The sequence below is a fragment of the Mustela putorius genome, unplaced genomic scaffold (genome assembly GCF_011764305.1).
Source record: "Mustela putorius furo isolate JIRA1106 unplaced genomic scaffold, ASM1176430v1.1 tig00000275_pilon_pilon_pilon, whole genome shotgun sequence".
In the NCBI taxonomy this organism is placed as follows: domain Eukaryota; kingdom Metazoa; phylum Chordata; class Mammalia; order Carnivora; family Mustelidae; genus Mustela; species Mustela putorius.
The window spans coordinates 6,477,768-6,501,392 of NW_025421341.1; the positions used below are offsets into that span (position 1 = coordinate 6,477,768).

Genomic DNA, 23,625 nt, shown 5'->3' on the forward strand with positions numbered 1-23,625 from the left:
GTCAGTGAGTTGTAAATTTTTTGTTAAAGTTTTCTCAGGACATGAACAGAAACCCACTTACTTTTAGGAATAAATGGCTGCCTAAGTTGACTCATTTGAGGGATTTCAACATGGCCCCCACCTTCATTCTCCATCTTCATCCAAAAAAAAAAAATCTGTCCTAAACTTCATTCTTCTTTCCAGATATTATTCTGGTCCAAGAACAACTATCCATAGGAGAAAAAATGTTTTGATCCCTTAATGTCTCTTAGTTTTTTAAAAACCTTTTTCAAGGACTAGCCAAGCAAAGTGAAGACATTAGGGAAATGAAAGAACTGGCAGAGGGAGAAGTGATGGAAGGGAATTTGGAAAAACACTCTTGTTCTCAGCTGCTCGTGCCTCCTCTGCTTTCCTAGACCTCAAAGAGAACACGCAGGAAGTTGGGCTTTGAGGACCATTGGCATCTGCATTGAGTTGCTAATAACTAGGTCTTGGTTAGAACCCTTGACTTAGAACCCAGAGACTGTGGCTGGCCAGTTGGTTTTATTTCTGTCTGCTGTATGTCATCTTCTCAGCTCATTCCACAAAGGATTTAAAGTAGAGTTGCCTGATGACAATAACTCCTGTTACTTTCTTTTCTTTTTTTAAGACAAGTACAAAACTCTTCTCAGAAAAGGAGTTTCTGCCATTGGATCCAACTCAAGAATTGATATTTCCTCCAGAACTAATGGTAAGGCAAAGTTGAGCTCATTCTAGAGGAATTCATGGTGAGATATTTAGGAAGCGTGTTTGCTGATGGATCCTCTTGGAAGCTGATTGGCAAATAACATCCATCTGCCATTCTTAACCCAAGCTCTAAAGATAGTTGATGGTTAAAAGTAGCAGATTGTATCTATAAGAATATGTCATCACAACTTCTATAAATGTAGACATGTTTTCTACTTCTAGCTTTGTTGAAGTTTATTCTTCTGTAGAATGAAGGTTTGACATAATTAAGCATATTAAAATATTTTTAAACATTGAAATGAATTCCTTGAAGATACACAAGCAGCAAAGTTAGATATAGGAGAACAGTCTCCAGAAGGAATAAAATACTTTTATATGTTTAATCTGAACTCTGAATGCTTAGTAAAGCTTTACTTTTAGGTCACTTTTATTTTCTTTTTTAAAAAAGATCTCTTATTTCCTTTTTCTGTTTCCTACCAAAATGGGGTAGAAATAGGTGGAAATGTTTTCATGTGATGATCTCGAATCCCTCTTGCTGTTTTAACAGATAATGGCTGAGAAACAACCACAAAGGACCAGGATTTTTGTTGGTGATAGAATGACATGGATTTCTCCAATGACCCTGACAGAACTTCTAGAAGCGAAATTCAACTCCCCTCAGGCCCCTGTTGTCATGGGGAACACCTCTGTAGGTATGTAGAACCCCAGGGACCTCTTCTGAGGGAAGTGAGGAATAGGACTTTGGAGGAAAGAACCTCATGTTCATGTTCTCAGGAAAAACAGTCCAAAAAAGCACTTTTAATAGTTTAGACTTGACTCTTGGGATTGCTTAAGAGACTTTCACAACTTCCATTATGTAAGTAAATTCCTATTGCCCGGAATCAGAGCAGTGCATAGAGTTACACCCAGAAGATCTGCTTCATAACAGCACAGAAGTAGCAGTTCCAGTGACAGCTGTTCTTTCCTTCCATGTGGCGACTGATCTTGGGCTCATATTTGAAGTCACTCTTTGTTTCCTCTTTTGGTGGTATCCTGATAGATATGAAATGGTTTTCTTACACTGCAGTTACAGGGTCTTTCTATTGGGTCTGTTGTGAACTCAGTTTGACTTCCTTCTTCTCTGAGGAGACTGCCAGAGTCCTCCCAAAGAGAATTTTGAGCATGCCACAAGTCTTCTCACACTAGTCAGCCAACACTTCAAGCTGACGAGTTCAAGGAGGCCTCCAAGTCCAGTGGAAGTCCATCTGGCCTGTCTCTGGGTGATTTGGCAATGAACAGACCAATGGAAAGATAATGTAACTTTTACATATTTAAAGATAATCACTTTTTTTTTTTTTTTCTATTGAGAGAGAGAGTGATAGTGTGTGAGCAGGGGAGGAGGGGCAGAGGGAGAGGGAGAGAAGAGAATCTTAACAGGCTCCATGCCCAGCGCAGAGTCCCACATGGGGCTCGATCGCACCGCCCTGAGATTGTGACCTGAGCCAAAGCCAAGAGTTAGGCACTTAACTGACCGAGGCACCCAGGTACCCAAAGATAATCACTTTTTAAAAAATGTTTTATTTCTTTTCAGCGTAATAGTATTCATTGTTTTTGCACTGCACCCAGTGCTCCATGCAATCAGTGTCCTCTCTAATACCCACCACCTGGTTCCCCCAACCTCCCACCCCCCCACCCCTTCAAAACCCTCAGATTGTTTTTCCGAGTCCATAGTCTCTCATGGTTCACCTCCCCTTCCAATTTTCCTCAACTCCCTTCTCCTCTCCATCTCCCCTTGTCCTCCATGCTATTTGTTATGCTCCACAAGTAAGTGAAACCATATGATAATCACTTTTAATCACAATTTCAAAATTTGTTTTTTTCTAATCCTTCAGGGCCTGAAATGAAATTTAAGGGTGTCTTTCACCCAGTTATAATTTCTCCCGATGGAATTGAAGAACTAAATTTTGCAACCTGTTCACATAATGGTGAGTTCTTATGGTCCCTCTTTTCTTAGTTTGCATTTGGTAATCGATTTTTGTCCTTTATCCAGTGGACAAGCAGAAAAAGAATTATTCCTAATTATAATATACAGAGATTCTCTCCTTATAAAAATGATAACATTCTGGAGGAGACCCAGGAAAGAATTCTCTATAGTTAAAAGAAATGCTAATTGTCTGCAGAGTCTACTGAAAAACTTCCTGCTGCCATATCAGAGACATGTAACAACTATTCAATGAAGAATGTTGTGCTTAGTGCTGGATAGAAGAAAAATATGAGTAGAACCCAGTCTCTGCTTTCCAGAAGCACAGTAGGAAGGAGAGTAAGTTTATGTATTGAGCAGCTTACAGCCTGGCTCATCTGATCCCACAAAGGAAATTGACTTAATGACAATGATGAGAGGTAATGTAAATGTGGGTTTGGAGCCTAGCCCTGGAATCTAATTCTTGACCATTTCGCCTATTAGCTCTGAGAACGTAGTCAAGTTCTGAATCTCAGTTTCTTCATCAGTGAAATGAGGTTATTCTCTTAAAAATTTCTTAGGAGTCAAGGAGACTCTATGAAGCATTTAGTGTAGTAGAAACATTTAGCCTACATCACCTTCATCACTACTACCACCTCTACCTTTGCCACCACCATCACCACCATTAGCACTCCCACTGCCACCATCACCACTACACCTTCCTCACCACCTCCATCATCACCCCCACCATCACCTCCATTAACACGCAGGCTCCATCACAACCATTACCTCTACCACCGCCACCACTACTTCCACCTCCGTCACCATCACCACCCCCATCACCTCCATTACCATCTCCATCACCTCCACCACCACCACTACCATCTCCCTGCTCCCCACCATCACCTCCTTCACCACCACCACCACTACCATCAATAAGCAGGGCAGCAAGTATTGGGAAAAAGATCCCCTGTCTGCAACTTTGGTTGAATGACATTTCCAGGTCAGCAGTGATCACATCGCATTATTTATAAATGATTTCATTTCAGAGCTGACCTTAGGTGCTGGCCTCAGCCTGACTCAGGTGAAGTACATCTTGGGTGAAGTAATCCAGAACCTCCCAGAGGAGAAGACACGGATGTACCAAGCTCTCTTGAAGCATTTGCGAACTCTGGCTGGATCTCAGATCAGGAACATGGCCGTATGTATTTGATGATGGTAAACTCTGGCATACATGTCTTGGGTGACTGTCTCTGACAAATCATGACACTTTTTGTTCATTTAAACAGACAAAATATAGTAATTCTCCAAAACCTTGCTTACTCCTTACTTTATCACCTGTGTTTTTATAATTCTGTAACAGGTATTGAAAATAATTCCATTATTTTTTTTTTTTAAAGTCTTTAGGGGGCCATATCGTGAGCAGGCACCTAGATTCAGATCTGAATCCCCTCCTGGCCGTGGGCAACTGTACCCTCAACTTGCTATCAAAAAGTAAGTGACAGCTCCTTCTTGGAAATTATTAATCCTGCTCCTCTTATCCGCTTTTCTTTCTGGGGAGGCAGGAGGTCCAGAATATTACTATTCTTTGTAATATTAATAATTCTCCCCACCTTTCTGAATGCTGGAAATTTGGCCGGTCTATTCCTAATCCCCTACACTTCCGCTGTCCTCATCACTTTCTTTCTTTCTTTCTTTCTTTTTTTTTTAAGATTTTTTCTTTATTTATCTGACAGAGATCACAAGTAGGCAGAGAGGCAGGCAGAGAGAGAGGAGGAAGCAGGCTCCCTGCAGAGCAGAGAGTCCGATGTGGGGCTCGATCCCAGGACCCTGGGATCACGACCTGAGCCGAAGGCAGAGGCTCAACCCACTGAGCCACCCAGGCGCCCCCTCATCACTTTCTTTTTGAGGCCGTGTGCTAGGTCTTTTCCTGTACTGGTCACCCGACATTGACCATGCTTGTGTTGGTTAATGTCCCACTGTGACCTGAGTAGTAGAGAGAACTATAGTGGCTGAGAATTACTGAGCCCCTTTGTCGAAGACTTTCTCTAAGTGTTACAGGGGGGTTATGGCACTCCTGTCATCTTGTGTGCTTGAACTTCGTTGCTCATTGATGGAAGCCTAAAGACCTTTTTTTGTTGAAAATGGTGGGACTCCATTCTATTCTATGTGAGTTTTGTTTTTGAAACAAAGTCCAGGGCTTTTAGTAGATTTCTCTTATTTCAACTTGGTTAATAGTTATTGCTAATTGGTCCCTTAGAAGTCTGTTTTTATTTTCATTTTAAAAATGGACTAGCTTTCTATTACCTGCATTATTACCTACAATAACTACAAAATTATCTTAAGGTACCTACGATCTTAAAAATACCTACAAAATACCTTCAAAATTACCTTATAAAATACCTCCAAAACTATCTTGAGGAGGAAGGTTAGTATTCAGAGTTGTATGTTTAAGTAACATCCCTTTAAAACAATCATATGATGAGAAACACATCTTGTGATGTGAGTGTAAATATCAAAAGCTTCTTAGCTTCCATCCGAAAGTCCTATTACATATAGCTTTAAGTGGTTCCTCTCCCAGTGTATAGATTGAAGAACAGAAATTCCCTGGGTGCTGGAAAAAGAGATTAAAAAAAATAAGGCAGCACCTCACTAGTATATATTCATTAAAAGCAATTTATTTATTCGCTCCTGAATCTTACAGTTTCCTGGTTATAAACAATACGTGTTTGTTGAGTGACTTGATCAGAATACCAAGAGGGGTATTAATATCTACATTCTGCTTACAAAACTCAAAATGAATTTTGCTGTCTGGGAAGAGGACTGCTCATGTCCTGTTCTGTGTGGCCTCTGGGCCACTTTGCTAGATATTTTCATTTATAAGCAAGCAAACAAGCAAACAAAAACAACAACAACAAAACAGGTGGGACCTAGTCTGGAAGAAACACCACAAGGTCAAGGTGCCTTTGTAGGGAAAAGATTTGCCAAGCATAGAAAGAACACTTCCTTTCCCAAACAGCCAGTTTCATCAGATTATTTGGTAGAACTATTTCCAAAGTTTTATTGTTTAACAGAACAGATTCCAGGGAAAGTGTCATTTCTTTCCACAGAAGGAAAACGACAGGTTCCTTTAAACGAGGACTTTCTCAGAAGGTGCCCCAGTGCAGATCTGAAGCCTGAAGAGATCCTGATCTCAGTGAACATACCCCACTCAAGGAAGGTGAGAACCTTCTTTCAGTCTCCTGCTTTTACCATGAGTCTGCAGCTTGTTAATTCCAACATAGGTGAGTTAAGAAAAGGTGTTGACTATTTACAGGGGAGATTACAGTACTCGTGAGTAGTCACCTTTTACTTGTGTTATATACCCTCCCATCATTCCCAGAATCAGGAGACGTTTGTCTCCTGAGACCCTGTCTCTATCATTCTCTCTCTGTCTTTCTTCACCTAACCCAAACTCTAAAGTTACTCCCTATAAATCTTTATCAGTTCTTTGACCCATAAGGCTTTTCCCTAAAGAAGACTTGAAAATACACTCTACCTATATCTTGGGGTTTAAAAGAGGCTGAAAAAGAAAATACATTGCCAACAGAACTTAGCAGAAAGAGGGACTTTGGACTCTAAGTGAATTCAGACTCAAGACTGAATCCTGGTTTCAGGACCTGTGACCTGAACTTACCACCGAATCAGGCTGAGGCTTAGATCTGTCATCTGTAAAATGGGAATAATCACGCTTGCCTTGAAGGGCGTCCTAGTTTGCTAGGGCTGCCATCATAAGGAACCACAGGCTGAGTGGCTTAATCAATAGAACTTTATTTTCTCACAATTCTGAAGGCTAGAATCCTGATATCAAGATGTCAGCAAGATTGGTTTCTTCAAAGGCTTCTCTCCTTGGCTCATAGATGACCATCTTCTCCCTGTGGCTTCCCATGGTTTTCCCTCTGTTTATGTCCAAATTAACTCTTATGAGGACACCACCATGTTAGCTGAGAGCCCACGCTAATTAACTCATTTTACTCTGAATACCTCTTTAAAGACCGTATCTCCAAATACTGTCATATTCGGAAGTCCTGGGGGGTTAGGACTTTAATATATTAGTTTTGGGGACACAGCGTGGCCCACAACGGAGTGTGACAAGGGCCTGCGAGGTGGTGCACATAAACTGTTTAGTGCATTGTTATCACTCAGGGTAGTTCTACATGTGCTGCTTACCTTTTGCCTTCAGTGGGAATTTGTGTCAGGCTTCCGACAAGCCCAGCGGCAACAGAATGCGCTCGCCATAGTCAATTCCGGAATGAGAGTCTTTTTTGGAGAAGGAGATGGCATCATCCGAGAGTTATGCATCTTGTATGGAGGTGTTGGTCCAACCACTGTCTGTGCAAAGAATTCCTGCCAGAAACTCCTCGGAAGGTATGGCATCCTGTCCTTATATTCCAGGTCTTTGCGTGGTGACACATGGTTATGAGAAGAAAAAGGCTTGTGAATTTCCTATTTAATGGCAGGGAATTCCAGTAAGATTTCATGATTATTTCAGGTGTTTTTGATTATAGTGACTTCTGAAGTGGGCATCATGTAGTCTGTGTGCGTGTGTGCATGTGTAGGGGTGTGGGGGTGTGAGAGACAGACAGACAGACAGACGGGGGCAGGGAGAGAGAGAAGGAAAGAAAGAGAGAACCCATCTCCCAGGACTAAGACCAGTAAGCAAAATAAGAAAATACTCGTTTTCTACCATGAGAGAATAATTCATCATGATAAAAAATATAGACTTTTTAGAGTTTGTTTTATAACAAATGGCTAAAGTCATTTGCTTGCGTGACTTTTGTTTCTCTAGATAATATTGATAGCTGATATTTCTGGAGCATTTGTTAGGTTATCAGTGACCATTTCAAAGTAGAATGGTTACCAATAAAGAAGAATGGTTAAAAGTATGAACTCAGTCAACCCCAATGAACTCTGTGATCTCAGTCAGCTTATTGAGCCTCAGTGTCTTTCCTTATCCGTCAAAAGGCGGTAAAGATCCCTACCTCAGAGGATTAAATGAGTGACTACAAACAAGGTGCTTACAACAGGACCAGGCATGCAGTGAACATTCTAGTGATATAGGGGTCGGTTACTGCTGAACTAAGGACTTACCACAAGTTGTCATTTCTTCCTCATGACCATTCCAGGAGGTGAGTTCTACTCTCATTCTCCTTTTACTGATGAGGAAGGGGTGGGCCTGGGCCAGACACCTTGAGAGTGAAGGACTGTGATTTGAACATGGGTTGGCCAGCTGTGGAGCTTGTCCTCTCATTCCCTGCATCCCACCGTCATTATTTGTCTCACACACGAGCTGAGCCTGTGAGGTAATGAGTGTTGTCAGCTAGGTGTCTTCTCTTTGGTTCCCATAGGCCCTGGAATGAAGAGATGTTGGATGCGGCTTGCAGGCTGGTTCTCGACGAAGTTACCCTTCCAGGCTCAGCTCCGGGCGGGAGGGTGGAGTTCAAGAGGACCCTCATCATCAGCTTCCTCTTCAAGTTCTACCTGGAAGTGTCGCAGTTTCTGAAGAGGATGGTAAATGGAACTGACCCCGTGTTAGCTTTCCCAGCACTGAGGGCTGCTGTGATACCCAAAGGAGAGGCAACAACCCTATGGGGAACAGCTATGGTATAGGGGACACAACCCAAATTAAAACACTTGGCCTTGCTGGGCATCCTCCGGGCTGGCCGTTCATGGCTGGTGCATTTGAAGAAGATTTGCAAGGAGAGCAGAGTTGGGCAGGACTGTGTTTAACACTACTCGGCCTTCGTGTTTCTGACTGTTGTTGGTCTAGGAGGTGTGCAGAAAGCTCATTCATGATTCAAATATATTTTCCCCTCAGCAGAGCATCTCTCCCACTAGTTAAGGGTCACCTTCATGCATTCAACTCTCTTTTCTGGATTCAGCTTCATTTCTCTCACCTATAAGACGATGATAGCGGCCACTCCACAAGGTTATGGTGAAATGGGTCCTCACAGGAAAAGGGCTCAGTGGGTCCCTAGTGCTTCTGAGGAGCATGGGAAGACTGCCTTGTAGTCGTCTTGGTGATAGTTGTATCACCCAGGCATTCTTTTGCCTGGTCTCCCTTGTGCCGAACAGTTACAAGGTTGTCGATTCGGGAGGACACAACTAAAGGATTTCTCTGAATAAATTTTCTAGACCCAAAAGGAACTTGAAGCATACTGGCCGCATTAATCCCATGCTACAACCAGCTGATCAAACTAGACTAGAAGCCAAGAACATTCTTCATGTGTTGTAGAACTTAGTATGATCACTTTAATAAGAGTCACAAAATTTTCTCTTAATACTGCTTCTGAGAGTATTTTTTCATTTTAGAAGGAGTCAACTAAGAACCAGAGGGTTATATCCAGTTTCTGAGAACGGAAGACTGACAATGTCCAAGTGAGACACTCACCAGGCAAACAAAAGAGGAAAAATATAGCCAACTGTAGACTCTTCCAGTTAATAGCGAACAAATACAATTTCTTGGGTGAATCAAGTGATATCCCTTAAAGCATCTACCTTGAAGTCTCATGCCTTCCATTCAACCTCCTCTAACAATATTGCTCTATTATTAAAAATAGTGGCCTTTGTTGGCTTTAATTTTACATTAAAAAAATTTTAATTGCAAAAAACTGACCATCAGGTGTACTGTTTAAAGTCTCGTATAAGGACGCAGTGATCTGTTCCTCTCAGTTCTCAGAGGTGTCCCTCCTAGGGCTCCTTGCTCCTGTGGAGCTGCGGCAGGCAGAGAGCCGTCTGCAGTTTCCTTCCTCTCCCGCTGGAGAGGTGGTGCAACACAGAGCTGACGTTCCTTCGCTTTGGCTCTCCCCTTTTCCCAGCTTGAGTATTCCCTTCCTTTCCATTTTATTTACTTAGCTCCTGTCTTCCCGTTTTATTAGTTTGTAAGTCCTCAGATCATTTAGGCAAGCGTGTGAGAGGATCCTAAGAAACCTAAAGACGTTGGAGGTCAGTCATCTGTATTCAGTTGGCGCTTCATGATGTGTAGTAGTATGTATGGGCCTTCCAGAACATGTGTCCTGGCGGTCAGGGAGCTGCAACTACCCCCAGGGTTCTGCGCAGAGCAAGCACTTGCTGAAGGGTAGACTTCCCAGTTGAGCTGCTTGTCAAGAACCATGGTAACCTCCCTTCCAAGACTGTTCCAGCCTATTTTAAATCTCTGCTATGGTTCTGCCCTTCAGGACCCTGTTCACTATCCTAGCCTTGCAGACAAGGATGCAAGTGCCTTAGAAGACCTTCATTCCAGACATCACTCCAGTACCTTAAAGTACCAGGTGGGTAGCTTTTTTTTTTTTTTTTTTTTTTTTTAATATCAAAGGCCTGGCCTGTAATTCCTTCACCTGGACACCCCACTCTCCTCATAATGATTCTCAAGCTTTCTAAGCTCTAGCTCCCCTTCTGGTAAACTCGGGCTTCTCCAGTGTTAATTACAATTTCAAATTCAGTGACAAATTTTGACAAAAGATAGAACTAGCCATGGCCGTTTTCTAAAAAATGCCTGTTTTGGTCTTGAAGTTTGTGTGTTTTGCTCTGTGTCCTTGAACCACTGACAGGCATGAGCTGTGGCTAGCTTGCCACACACTTTCTGCCTTTGGTGGAAGCCAGAGCACAACCAAAGTCAAATTCTGTGTCAAGGCTGGTGGCTGCCTTGATTTTGTTTATAGAAGAACAGAAAACACAGCCCTTGTTGGTGAAAATGCAGTCATGGTTGTTTTTGGTTGTTGTTGTTTTTTACAAAATTACTGATTTACTTTGTTTTTGAATAAGCAATTCTATACACAACAGATACATTGTTGAACATGACATCTGAGACTAATGATATACTACATGTTGGCTAATTGAAATTAAATTTAAAGAAATGTTTGCTCCCCCAGTCTCTATTCTTCAGGAATCTTTTCTGTGAGTTACATTTAGAGTTGAATCAAACTAAATTCTAAGAGCTATTCAAGCTCCCCTAATGCAAGCTGACTGTTAGAACAGAATTCCTCACAACTTTCAAATGGAGTTTTCCACCACAACATCATAGAAATACTGTCCAAAGTCGCCCTGTTGGTAAACTGGGTAAGATTGGATGTGGTTTTCCTTGAAATTATTATCAAGAAGCTTTACCTTAAGAGTTTCATTAAGTCAAGAACATGACGAGGCTTTTGAAAGCATCCGTTCATTGACTCTAGTGTTGGATCTAGCTGTAGAGGCCGACAGAACGTCATAGGAATGTGCCGTTGCTCCCTCTCTCTGAAGGTTTTAGGTTCAGGAGGGTCAAAAAATTCAAGGACACCAAAACCCATTGAAAGCGATGATATTGAAAGTTTTAAAAAGCTGTCATCTTTCCTAATATTCTGCAAAATATGGAAGCTGCAACCTTCAGCTTATAAATACCATAATGTTACCTTGACAGTGGAATAAACCTCAGAAAGGAACAACAGCACATTAACGGGCATTCAAACCAGCCAAAGAGAAGTGACAGTCCTCACACAGCGGATGGTCAAGGGACCTTGTTATTACAGATTGCAAGGCCAAGTTTTGGAAGGAGTTCATCTCCAACACAGATGAGTTTTCTTTTTGTTTTCCTGTGTTTTTTTTTATACACACAGATATTTGCCTTGCTCGAGCATCTCTAGCACTGGTGACAAACATCTTTCCCCAAATCAGTTCATTTGCGCTTCAGGAGATCACCAGTTTGAAGAGACAAATTCGTTCCTCGGTGGTTCCTTCAGCCACATAACCAGCAGAAATAATGAGTCGGGTACAGCCTCTTTCACTGGTAGACTCACCCCAACGAACTACCAAAAAAAAAAAATAAATAAAAAAGAGTGTCGTATCTTCAGCTAAAACAATCGACTGCATTTTTTATTATAGACTAGAAAAAAGATGTATTTTAGGATTTCTCTTCAGTCTTTTTGCCGGCTCACACAGCCGGGTTTCAAAAGGTTTTATTGTTGTTGTTTCCCCCAGTGCTATCATGTGTTTCATTATTGACAAGAAAAAGTATTATGTCATAGAAAATAGAAAACTCCCAGAGCCCCACAGGTACTTGAGGATATGCTTCCTTAATATTTAAGCTTACGAATTACCTGGAATTTTGCTCTTCATAATGGAAAAAAATCTGTTAGGATTTTTTAAAAGTGGGTGATTTCTCACTCAAATGTTCAGGTTGCAAGCACCCCCCCCCCAAATCCTAGTACAGCAGGTTGGGGTATTTACAGAGCGAGTTGACCCTTATGATCTAGAACACAAAAAACCATACTTGAGGGAGAGCCCTCAGAACATTTATTTTTCTCTTGATCACCTTCTCAGCTTCTCAAAAGAGAGAGACCAATGGTCTGACGAGAGCACTTGGTCCTGAGGACAGAGCAATGAGCCGTGACTCTGGGGCTGGTGTGTGGGAGCTGCCTCAGACCCCCTTCCATGCCTGAACGCCCACATGTAAAATTTCCTCTCAGTTTCCCTCTTTGTCTACATTCATGGCCTAATGTCTATCTTTATTTAATGGTGCCTGGGTCAAGTCCTAAATTGTCTTTCTTCATAATCTTCTGCTTTCTAGTTGTGCATTATGTTCTAGTAACTACAAAATTGAAGTTTACATTTAAATGAAACAAATACGGACACGAAAACAAAACAAAAAAAAAATGCCTATCGGTAAGTGTACATTTTACTGTAAAACAGTAAATTTTGTGCGAGCCAGAAGTAAGTTCATAGCATCCCACACATGTGTCGTGTGCCAAGTCAATTTTAGAAATCACTCTACTTTCTGCATGTAATTGTCAGTCAACATTTGGCTGACATTTTACTGTCTTTGATATTATGAAGAGAGTAAGTTTTTATTTTTTCCATATAACCAATCGAAATGTCGAACATGTTTTCAGATCACACGTGCTCCTCTCCTTTACCCTCTTGTTATTCGAGGCCTGTCCCTTGCCTGGACAGCCTCTGATCTATCTCAGGCCAAAGCTGTATTTTTTGGGTCCCTCAAGTAGGTTGACAGTGAACCAGGACCATACTTCGTGAGTCCCACGAACAGCAGAGAGCATCGGACAAGTGTCCATTTCAGTATCTTTGTCCTGGAATCTCCGCCACACACCCCCCCATCACCAGACCCCCCAGCAGCCGTAGCCTGCATGTGGGGCTCGGAGCTTGGTCTCTGTCCTGTCCCTTAACCCCTCTCTCTTCATACGTCCAGTTCTCCTTCTCCCAGTGACCAACCAACCAGGAAAGCTAACAACTCCCTCCTACTTGAAATACTGGGGAACACATCATGTTTCTTTTCTTTTTTTTTTTTTTTAATTTATTTATTTGACAGAGAGAGATCACAAGTAGGCAGAGAGGCAGGCAGAGAGAGGGGGAAGCAGGCTCCCTGCCGAGCAGAGAGCCCAATGCGGGGCTCGATCCCAGGACCCTGAGATCATGACCTGAGTCGAAGGCAGCGGCTCAACCCACTGAGCCACCCAGGCGCCCCAAGACATCATGTTTCTTAATGTCTGTTTGGTTCATGAAACATATTTAAGGTACTTATAGAACCAGTACCAAGACATTTTATTCCATGGGTCTCCAAGAAAGAGTAACATTAGTAAATCATTCTTCAAAGTGCAGGTCCCTTTGTCTTCATTCTTTATCAAGATTGTCTAAGTTACAAATTTTAACAATTATTTCTTAACTTTCTCATTTGGAATAGGAAAAGAAGGGCTCTTCTTGTGGACAGCATGCCCTCAGTATTTTATGAAACATAGTCAAAATACCATCCTGCCCTTCTGAAAAACATTATGTATGCCATCGCTTAGATACAACAGTAAAATAATTTTGGTAATAAAATTGAAAGAAATATGGGAGCATTAATAAGATGATATAATTTTACATTTTAAAGAAAGAAATATTCATTTACTCACATAAATGGAAGTTGCATTAGAGATACTTGTGTTCTATATTCAGAAAAAGTAGGGAAAAAATTAGAACAATTTCATGACCATGCATCCCAGTTTTGCCTACTGTATTACTGAAACAGGCTTCTTGTCCTCATGTTATTATTAACAATGACAACCTTCAGCGTCAAAATTGTTCTGGTTTGGATGCAAATTATATAGCTACCCTCTTATGGGAGATGTGTATAATATTATAAAAATGATTAAAAAATGATATGTTGGTTTTTGATTAAACAGAGTGTAGACTCCAAGCAACTTCCTCAAGACCCAATTGGCCATTCCATCATGCACCTGTCTGGTATTAAGCATGCCACGGGTGAAGCCATCTACTGTGATGACATGCCTACCGTGGACCAGGAGCTTTTCTTGTCTTTTGTAACAAGTTCAAGAGCTCATGCTAAGATTGTGTAAGTGATAAAGTGCTAATTAGACATTATGATTGCCTTTTCATCTAAGTCACTTAAGTGGTAAGTAATGGTACAGAGAAGATAGGCTATTTATTGGCAATATTCAATGTGATTGGGAGGGAAATTAGATCAAAATGTAGGACTTAATACAATTTGTCCCTCCATGTACTGTTGCCCCTTCTACAACATAGGTTTGAACTGTGCGGGTCCACTTATATGTGGGTTTTTTTTAAAAAATGCTAATACTATGAAAACATTTTCTTTTCTCTAGCTTACTTTATTGTAAAAATATGGTATATAATACATATAAAGAGCAAATATGGGTTCTTTCACTGTTGATGTTATTAATGAGGCTTCTGGTCAACAGTAGACTATTAGTAGTTAAGTTTTGGAGGAATAAAGTTTATATGGAGATTTTTCAGCTGTGTAGGGGATCAGTACCCCCAGCCCCTGCATTGAACTTGAATTCATTCAAGTTCAAGTAATAGCTTCATTGTCTGGCGAATTTGTTCCCAGTCGTCTGAGAACTATTAGAGCTAGATGTACCTTACCACTCAGACGTCTTCTTCTCCAGTTAAGCTTGTTCATCTTGGTCTTCGGGCTGTGGCTTCTCTGAGGACCTGCTCTGTGTCCTCTGATCTAGGTCTATCGATCTGTCAGAAGCTCTCAGCCTGCCTGGCGTGGTGGACATTGTGACTGAAGAACATCTTCGTGGTGTAAACTCCTTCTCCATTTTCACCAATCCGGAGGAACTTCTGAGGACAGAGGAGGTATGGCATTTTTGTTTTCTGTTTCAAAAATAATTTCCTCGGTTAATGTTCTTAAAGATGGCATCACATTTGGCACATCATAAAGGATTCCAGTAATTCCTTAAAACGCCATTATTCTAATGGTGAATGAATTCAAATATACTCATTTTCCACATAAGAAGTTGACTAGTTCTATAAAAGATACTTGGTGTTTTCCTATTTTCTAGTCATAATCTTACTACTAGAAGGGGAGGAACAGAGGGAGAGAGAAAAGAGAGGAGTCCTAGGCAGACTCCACACCCAGCATGGAGCTGGTTGTGGGACTAGACCTCAAGACCCTGAACTCATGACCTGAGCCAAAATCAAGAGTCAGACGCTTAACTGACTGGGCCACCCAAGTGCCCCTTTTCTTAGCTTTTAATATGAGAATTCTGTCCCCCTCTCTGACCTCAGTCCAACTCAGTCATGTATACAGCTCTGTGTTCCACCAGGGTCTTTAAGTGAGCACCTAATGTGGCTGGCCACATAGCCGAGTAAGACCCAAGTGGTCCTTACCCTCACAGAGCGTAAAGTCCAGAGGAGAAGGTGAAGTGGACCTTTAATGCACTTCTGACTTCGTATTAAGCTTACTTACTTGCTACTTTGTACCCTAGTAAAAGCCACTGAGTGAGACCCTGAGTCTGAGTCATTGGCGTGCTCCACGCACTGCTTCCCACGCAGCAGGTGGAGGAACATGACAGCGGCTGTTGCCACTTAACGGTTTCAGACGATTCAGACTGATCTGCCTGTTGCATCTTAAGTTTTCAGAAAATGCAACACGAGCGGCTTTCGGCAGGTTTTCTGTCTAAGGCGGACTTCTGAGTTCAGTGTCGACCCCAAAGCACTTCCTCCTTCCAGAGTCCTGACTTTCAGTTCTCGCTGGCTGGTTTAGTGGCTACGAATGAAAGCTTGATGACCCGAGTGTTAAGCGGAGGTTGCAACTGTCCCAAGGCAGGGCTGTGCGGGGCTGACAGAAGACAGTGAGGATCGTGGCCTTTGCCGACTGTTAAGTAAACAAGCAAAGCCCTTTGGAGCTGCAGGATAGTCCTTCTTCTGGGAGGGGTGCGGACGTTGATGTCCGGCATCTCAGGGGGCACGTGGGTGTGCCGGGTCACGGGGCAAACCCAGGCACCCGGGCAGAGCAGAGAGGGGAGCCATCATGAGCACCTTTGTTACTTTAATCCCTTTTGTAAGTTACCCCTTTAAAACGGTCTTTTCACTGTAGAACTTCTAAGCATGTATAAAAACAGAGAATAGTGCAATGAATCCCCATCGACCGTGGTGCCAACAGTTGCCAGTGCTTCACCATCCGCCATATAACTGCCCGCTGTCCCCGCCGTCCGTACCCGGCAGACACACTTCTAGGTGTGGCTGTGGGGTGTGTGCACGTACGCCTGCTAGATCTTTTTTATTACCATTTTTTTTTTTTTCTGGTGACAACACAACTATGTGCTTGTTGTAGAAAAGACTTAATAGTTTAAAGTCAATTTTTAAATGAGTGATTACCTTTGAATTGTGATCACGGTATAAGGTGAGAGAGAACGGAGCAGTCACGGTGACTTCTTCCAGTCTTATTTTACCTTCCTGGAGCCTTAGTTTTATCCCCATCAACTTTCTGCTCTGATCCCTGTGTGTTTCCCTTGGACCACCTGCTCCACCTGCAGGCAAAACCATGGTGGGGACGCTCTGTGCTTGCCTGTGTCTTGGCTAGTACAGGTTCAATCTCTGCATGAAAAGTCTGTGCTCCACCAGTGTTTGGGACACACATTTGCTCACTAGCAAGCTGTGCTTTCATTTCCTTCCTCTGTCGTCTCTGATGAGATGGGCTATGACCTTCTGGTCCTCCCTTTCTAGAAGCTTCCTCTCAGAACGGCCCTGATTATGGTGGCAGGCACAGGTCGAGCCATGTGACTGGCTCTCCTTGAGCCCTCCAGAGCCCCAGTGCGCTGACCTGGAGTTTTTATGTGACAGTCACTCCCGTCCTTCCTCAGCCACTTCTGCCAGTGGTGCCACACAAAGACCCGAACTCCCCTAGTCCCTGGGTGTTGGTTCCTCTACACACAGGGCAAAAAGAAACCACTGAAAGAGGCAGAGCCCTCCAGATTGGTAGGTAGTGGTTTTAATACGAGAGGGAACTTCTGGGGCACCTGGGTGGCTCAGTCGTTAAGCGTCTGTCTTTGGCTTAGGTCATGATCACAGGGTCCTGGGGTTGAGCTCCGCATCAGGCTCCCTGCTTAGCAGGAAGCCTGCTTCTCCCTCTCCCACTCCCCCTGCTTGGGTTCCCTCTTTTGCTGTGTCTCTCTTTCGGTAAAATAAATAAATAAAATCTTTTTTAAAAAAAAGAAAGAAAGGGAACTTTGGAGTCTTATCTTGGGCAGCCACGAGACTGAGAGACATCTGCACCCATCTGCCAGAATCTTAAAAGTGCACACGTGTACGGGCCTTAACTGGGTTCAGTCCTGTGTGCCATCCAGATGGTCTACACCACACCTTACTCTCTCAGGCCCCAGTTCCTACTGGGGAAACCGTACATTCTAAAGACAGGGAAGGAGTGAGGAGCCTCCATTTGCCTGGGTCAAGCTCAAGGGTCCACCGGGATCTGGTCCTGTCAGTGACCTCCTCCAGCAGTGGGGTCGCCAGCCCAACTCTACGAAGGCGCTTTCTCACCAGAGCCCTTGCTAACAGCCGCGCTGCACGTGTGAAGGGGTTAGTTACTATGTGTCTAGCTCTGTGCTGGGGTTCAAGGAAAGGGAGTGAAAGGAGAGGGCCTGGGACCTGCGCTCCCTGGGGACAGAAGTCTCTCTGTGTCACAGGTGTCCTGTGTGGGCCAGCTTGTCTGTGCTGTGATCGCGGAGTCCGAGGTTCAGGCAAAGCGAGCAGCCAAGCGAGTGAAGGTTGTCTACGAAGATTTGCAGCCACTGATCCTGACAATCGAGGTAACGAGCACCGATGGATCCGTTAAAATGCTTTTGGTTACAGTGACAGGAAAGAAACTCGGACCCCAAGTGGTGTCCCACACAGAGGGGCTTTGTTGGTCCTAGACTGGGCGTCAGCAAAGAACCTGGTTCTGTGCCTCTCCTCTCCTCTCTGCCGCCCACAGCCCAGGCCCTTAGCCCCTCCCCTGGAGTCACAGGATGGCTGCAGGGGTTTCCCCGTCTGTGTCCAGGGGGGGGGGGGGGGGGGGGGGGAGAGCAGCGTTGTCCCGGGATTCCCAGGATTCCAAGCGTGAGCCCTGAGGTCCAGTCTCATCAGGCCACTTGGGCCACACACCCATCTCTGAACAAATGATTAGCCAGAGGCAGGCGGACCTGTTGGTTACTGCTGAGGAGTTAGGTTTCTTTGAAGTGTGTGGGCTTCAGGGGGGTGGGAGGGGGATGGAGGTGTGATGTGAGCAGAAATCTGGTCGCTGAGGGGGGCAGGCTGTGTGGGCGGCCAGCGGTGTCCGGGGCCCTGAGTTCACCGGCCCCCTGACTCTCTCGGGGGTGTGCAGGAACCAGCGAGACGCTCTGTGAAGCAAATATTGGAGACACTGTGTTTAGATTCATTAGAGCATATCTGATGAGTATGAGGAATGGAATCCTGTGATGCCTGTCGCTATTTTGGCCACTTAAACCAACTGGAATGTTGCATTTTCTATCCTGTTTTTTCGAAAGGAGTTCGAGATTTACAAAGATACAAGACTCATCTCCATGAAATGATAGGGTGTTCTGTATCCATTTCGTTGGTTCCTGTAATTTACTGAATAATGAAAGCATGCAAGTTGGGAAAGCAGCAGGAATAGATTAGATGCGGCACAGACAGGCTCCACGGACTCTGGGAATACATTATCTTCAAATCGAAATGAATGACTTGTTCTCTAGGTGACTAGTGTGCCCTGTGGCGGAGAATGAGAAACTGACTTGGCTCAGATTCGTGTCTCCAGAAGAACTTGGCCTTGATGTGTTTCTTATCGTGCTGCCTTATTCCTAGGAGCATAGCGTTTGTTTATGGACAGTGTCATCAGTGTTTTAAACATGAAATTAAAATCACGTCAAGAAGACAAACATACAGAAGTTAAGCCGGAGTCAAGGAGTGGCAGTTTCCCCAGAATTTCCCAGCCGGTTTCAGATTCAAACGTTCTCTTCCCTTCCTAGTCAGATGTTGCCTCTGCACTTGGCTACTTTATGCGGTCATTCCCCAGCATTTTGTTATCAAGGTTCTTCTAAATAAGAAATGATTCCTTAATTACTTCTCCATAAGAAATTATTTACATGCTACTTCATCACAATTTTGTTGACAGTCCTTTGCCCAGTCCTGGTGGCTGAATGTCTTCCCTTCCCCACCCCCACCTTCCAGTCAACTAAATTTCTAAACAAACCAACAGAAGCCACACTCTCCGTGCCCTCCGTCACTCCATCTGGCAGATCCCCCGTTGTTTGCAGAGAATACCAGCATCAAACCCCAAACTTTGACATGGGGAGGAGAACTGACTCACATTTTTATCAGAGTTCAAGCTCTCCAAGGTCAACCAACTGGATCAGAGTGAATTTAATCAAAATTTTTAGCAGGAAAATATGCCCAGCTCTACACACATTACAGTTTTTTTTTTTAATCACTTTTTTGGACCACGAATTATTTGGGAAATTGTCTCAAAGTTACTTAAAAAGCAAGCATCAAGTAAAGTGGAAAAATATTACACTTTTTAAAAATAGGATTTATAAAACTTCTGTTTTCAACCTGGAATATCTGAATTGTAGATTAATAAGAAAGAAAAAAAATTCATTCTAGAAGGAACTGTATTATCAATTTAAATAGCATAAAAAAAATAAATGTATCTCTGCTACTAGCACCGAGGTTTAACTAAGCTAATGCTTTCTAGAGTGTTTAATAGTGTGAATGGTGAAACTCTTTCAAAACTCTTGGCTCAAAGGATCAGGCTGATGACCTATGGTGAAAAAAACATACTCCCCACCAGAATCTATCAGTCGTCATGGTCAACAACATGACCGCAGCTAACACTTAGGTCAAAGCAGGTTTTGTGCATTAACTCCTTAAAAGCTCACAACAGTCCTGTGAGGAAAAACCGTTATTATCTTTTTTCTGCTGAAGAAACAGGAAGACAGCTCACACAGTCACACAGCTAGTCAGAAATCGAAACAATGAACAAACCGTCTGTCAAGGAACCGGGCTCCTGTGGTGGTTAAAAACAAAGGAACCCCCTTTCTGAGTGGAGGCAATGGCAGGGTCACGATACAACAGCTCTGGAAGGTACCCTGATAGGTCTAAACGTCTACTAGTGGCTGGAGGAAACCAGAGTTGGGACCATTCCTAACTGCCTGGGGCTGGGATTTCATGGAAGACCAGTAATCCCCGGCAGGTAATGCTGATAGGATCTGGCATGTCACATTTGCCAGGGGACACAAGGATTACAGCGAGAGAATTTCCCAGAAAAGCTAAGAAAGCCAGCCTAGGTGATTGTAGCTGTATCCCTGATGATGTGTACCTTGTTGTCTCCCCCTTCACTGGGCACCCAGGAGAAGCCAGTGGGACCCAGCACGTAAGTGGCTTTGTGGTACCCAGACTGGGCTTGTACTGGAATCTCGCTTCCGGGGCCAGAGTCCCAGATGCTCTATTGCCTTGTGCAAATGCCGTGCTCGTCCTCCCAAAAGAGGAGCATGGGCCCTCCAGGCCCACCATGATCCTTGTCACTGGAATGCACTTAGCTAGCATTTACTGAGCATTTATCATATGCCATGTAAGCTCTTTGCCCGTCTCATTTCATTTTATCTGCACAACTCCATCAGAGCTATGTGCCCACCTGTGTCTCCATTGTACAGACGAGGCTCAGCGAGAAGAGATAATAGGCCCACAATCAAACAGGTAGTCAGTGGAGAAAATGGACATGATTCTGACTGGGTCCAGAGTCCTGCGTGCTAAACCCATGTGCTGTGTGGCCTTGGCTTTGTACAGTTGGCTGTGGAGCGAATAGTACAGTCTTCCTGGAAAATATTAGTTCCATTCTGGGACCACCTTCCATGCTGGGGTTCTCCCTGAGCGTCCTCCATTTTGACTCGATGGGCATGTTTGTCCTGGCTCCGTGAGGGGTCTCTCTGAAGGCTGGTTCTTAGCTCGTCGCTGGGACTGTGCTGAGTGAAGGAGCAGGGTGTTCCAGAGCGGGAGACATGCTGCCCCGACTCAGATGATACCACAGTCAGGGTGGCGGCTGCCAGAGGGCTGGATCTCTGGCCCAGAGCCTCACTTCTCTCTCCTTTCCAGGAAGCCATACAACACAGCTCCTTCTTCGAACCAGAGAGGAAACTGGAATATGGAAATGTTGATGAAGCATTTAAAGGGGTTGATCAGATTCTAGAAGGTAAAGCTCTCTGAAAAACGCGAGGAGAGGGGAAGCAGCCCAGAAGGCTTGTGAGCATGTCTAGTTTAATGCTACCTTTGCCTTTCAGAAATCATCTAGAAGTCAGCTGAGAGCCGTCACTTCATTCACACGGGCATTTCCCTTTGTCTCCAGGGTGTGTGTGTGTGTGTGTGTGTGTGTGTGTGTGTGTGTCTCGAGTACAGCAGGGAGGTGAAGAGGGAGACCCAGCCCCTTATGGTGTGCTGACCACTGCCCCATCACGGCCGCAGACTTATCCGATGTCGTCTCTTTTCCTGCTCATAACCACCCTGCAGATCAGGAAACTGAGGCTCGGAGTGTATGAACACAGTCATAAAACAGCTACTAAGTGACGAAGCCGGTTAATCGAATTGACAGCTTTTCTTGGGATTTCCTAAGCCCCCGTTTCTCTTCCCTCCTTTCTCTGCCTTCTCCCTCCCTTCCTTCCAGACTTCCTTCCGCTGTGTGTGTGTCATTAAACTGGGATTTCTCTCTTAGAAAAGTTGATTACACTTTTCCAATAAAATTTTTATAACTTTTTATTTTGAAATAAATTTAAATTTACAGAAAAGTTGCAATAACATTAAAGAAACTCCCAGTTATTCTTTATCCAGATGCCCTGATTATTAACACTTCACTACACCAACTTAATCATTCTCTCTTCCTGTACACCCACACACACATTTTTTTCTGAGCCATTTGAGAGTAAGTTACATGCTCGTTTACCTCTAAATACTGGTGTGTTTCCTTAGAGCAAGAACATCCTCTTCCTTAAACAGTTATGAAAATCAGAATGTGCACATTGACACAATACTGTTCGTTAACAACAGACCTTATTCAGATTTTGCCACTTGTCTCAGGAAAAAAAAAAAAAAAAAGTACCAGGGGTCTTAGAGAACACAGACTTTCCCCGCTCTGCCCTGCCATGGTCCCTGCTAGAGAGCCGTCCTTAACCCTTGCTGTGCAAGAGCTGATTGCCCCAGGTGTGTGGCTGGGTGGGCGTGGGTTTTCTGAACCACATCTCAGGGCGGAGAATTTCTCATTTGGCATTGTCTGTCTTTAAGTGAATTTCCAGGGTATTGGCATCTAGTGCGTATTTGAAACCACCATCACCCTAATTTTTCTCTCCAGCCCCAAGCCCAAGCTCAGAAGGGGCCTAAGGCTTACCCTCCTCGAGTGCACAGCCAGAGGTCTGGCTGTGTATCCAGCCAGCCACTTGAGCTCAAAGCCCATTGTGTTTCTTAACTCCACTGCTGTGTTAGACCAGGACGTGGTCACACACTGCCTGGATGACGTCATATGGAAAACGTAGCAAAGACACCTTTTACCATCACCCTTCCAGTATTCCCTGGCACGCCGTCTTATCAGCAGTGGGACTTGGCAGGACCCATCTCCCTGCTTTAAAGTTATATCAATAAAATAATCCTGATCTCAGAGATCTGTTGTGAAGGTTCTAAGAGATAACAGAAGTGTGCTTGGCATAGAGCTTGGCACATCCGTAACAAGCGGTAATTACTGCCAGGCTTCGATGTTTCTGTTGTCCTCAAGACACTATTTCACCATCTCCCGAGCTAACACACTGGCGGGTGCTCATTTAGCACCCCCGGTGTTTCCCGGTGCCTCCCAGTGGGAGCCACTTATGAGACCTGCCTGGAGACTCCCATGCCCCCTTTCTGGGATTCTGGAATTGGAGGATCCAGGATAGGGCAGGAATGTGCTTTTGACAAACGTTCACAGTGTTCCAGACGATTCTTAGGACTAGTGAAATGTGGCAAACACTTGAAGACTGGGTCTGTTTTCTGGGAGAGGAGGAGGGAGCATTTCAGCATGAAGAGATGATGGTGTGAGCATCTTGGAAATGCCCATTTTCATTAGTTTGTATCCTGCCCCTTACCCTACTGATAAATATGAAAGTGGCACAAGGTGCTTTCCAAGGACACTTGTATTGATTTTAAATTTCCACCTTCTTGACTCACTAGTGTGAAGTAATTTTTTTTTTCTTACAATGCAAATTATCATTTGAATTAAGAATTTTTGGCCATTTTTGGTTACCTTTCAGTGAGAGGTAACTGGAAGTAATGATCGTCATAAGAGCACTCTGTCCCTTAGGAACATAGCTGCCCTAAGAAAATCAAATATTTAAAAGATAAATGATGTAGAACACTAACGACATCAAGTCTTAGACTGTGTTCTTGAAGGGACTGAGTTTTTATCCTCTGAAAATACATTCGGCCCCTTCCTAGCCCTGATGTCATAGCACTGGGAGGGCCTTAGAAACCCCCCAGCCGAGGCCCTGAGGTGAACATCTTTCTCTACGTGAAACCACTTCTCATTTCTCTCCTTAAAAATGGCTGGAGAGGGCGCCTGGGTGGCTCAGTGGGTTAAGCCGCTGCCTTCGGCTCAGGTCATGATCTCAGGGTCCTGGGATCGAGTCCCGCATCGGGCTCTCTGCTCAGCAGGGAGC

At 43.9% G+C, this 23,625-nt stretch overlaps 1 protein-coding gene across 1 annotated transcript in view; it reads left to right on the forward strand.

Moving 5' to 3' along the window:
- Window positions 1-23,625, forward strand: part of AOX1 (aldehyde oxidase 1) — an 82,295-nt gene that overhangs the window by 26,491 nt on the left and 32,179 nt on the right. The window contains exons 8-20 of the mRNA XM_045078530.1: window positions 629-709; window positions 1,253-1,397; window positions 2,577-2,669; window positions 3,694-3,845; window positions 4,045-4,138; window positions 5,755-5,864; window positions 6,867-7,051; window positions 8,032-8,194; window positions 9,862-9,954; window positions 13,834-14,003; window positions 14,647-14,773; window positions 17,605-17,727; window positions 21,047-21,143. Of these exons, the coding sequence (XP_044934465.1) occupies window positions 629-709; window positions 1,253-1,397; window positions 2,577-2,669; window positions 3,694-3,845; window positions 4,045-4,138; window positions 5,755-5,864; window positions 6,867-7,051; window positions 8,032-8,194; window positions 9,862-9,954; window positions 13,834-14,003; window positions 14,647-14,773; window positions 17,605-17,727; window positions 21,047-21,143 (1,633 nt within the window). The remainder of the gene's footprint in view (window positions 1-628; window positions 710-1,252; window positions 1,398-2,576; window positions 2,670-3,693; window positions 3,846-4,044; window positions 4,139-5,754; window positions 5,865-6,866; window positions 7,052-8,031; window positions 8,195-9,861; window positions 9,955-13,833; window positions 14,004-14,646; window positions 14,774-17,604; window positions 17,728-21,046; window positions 21,144-23,625) is intronic.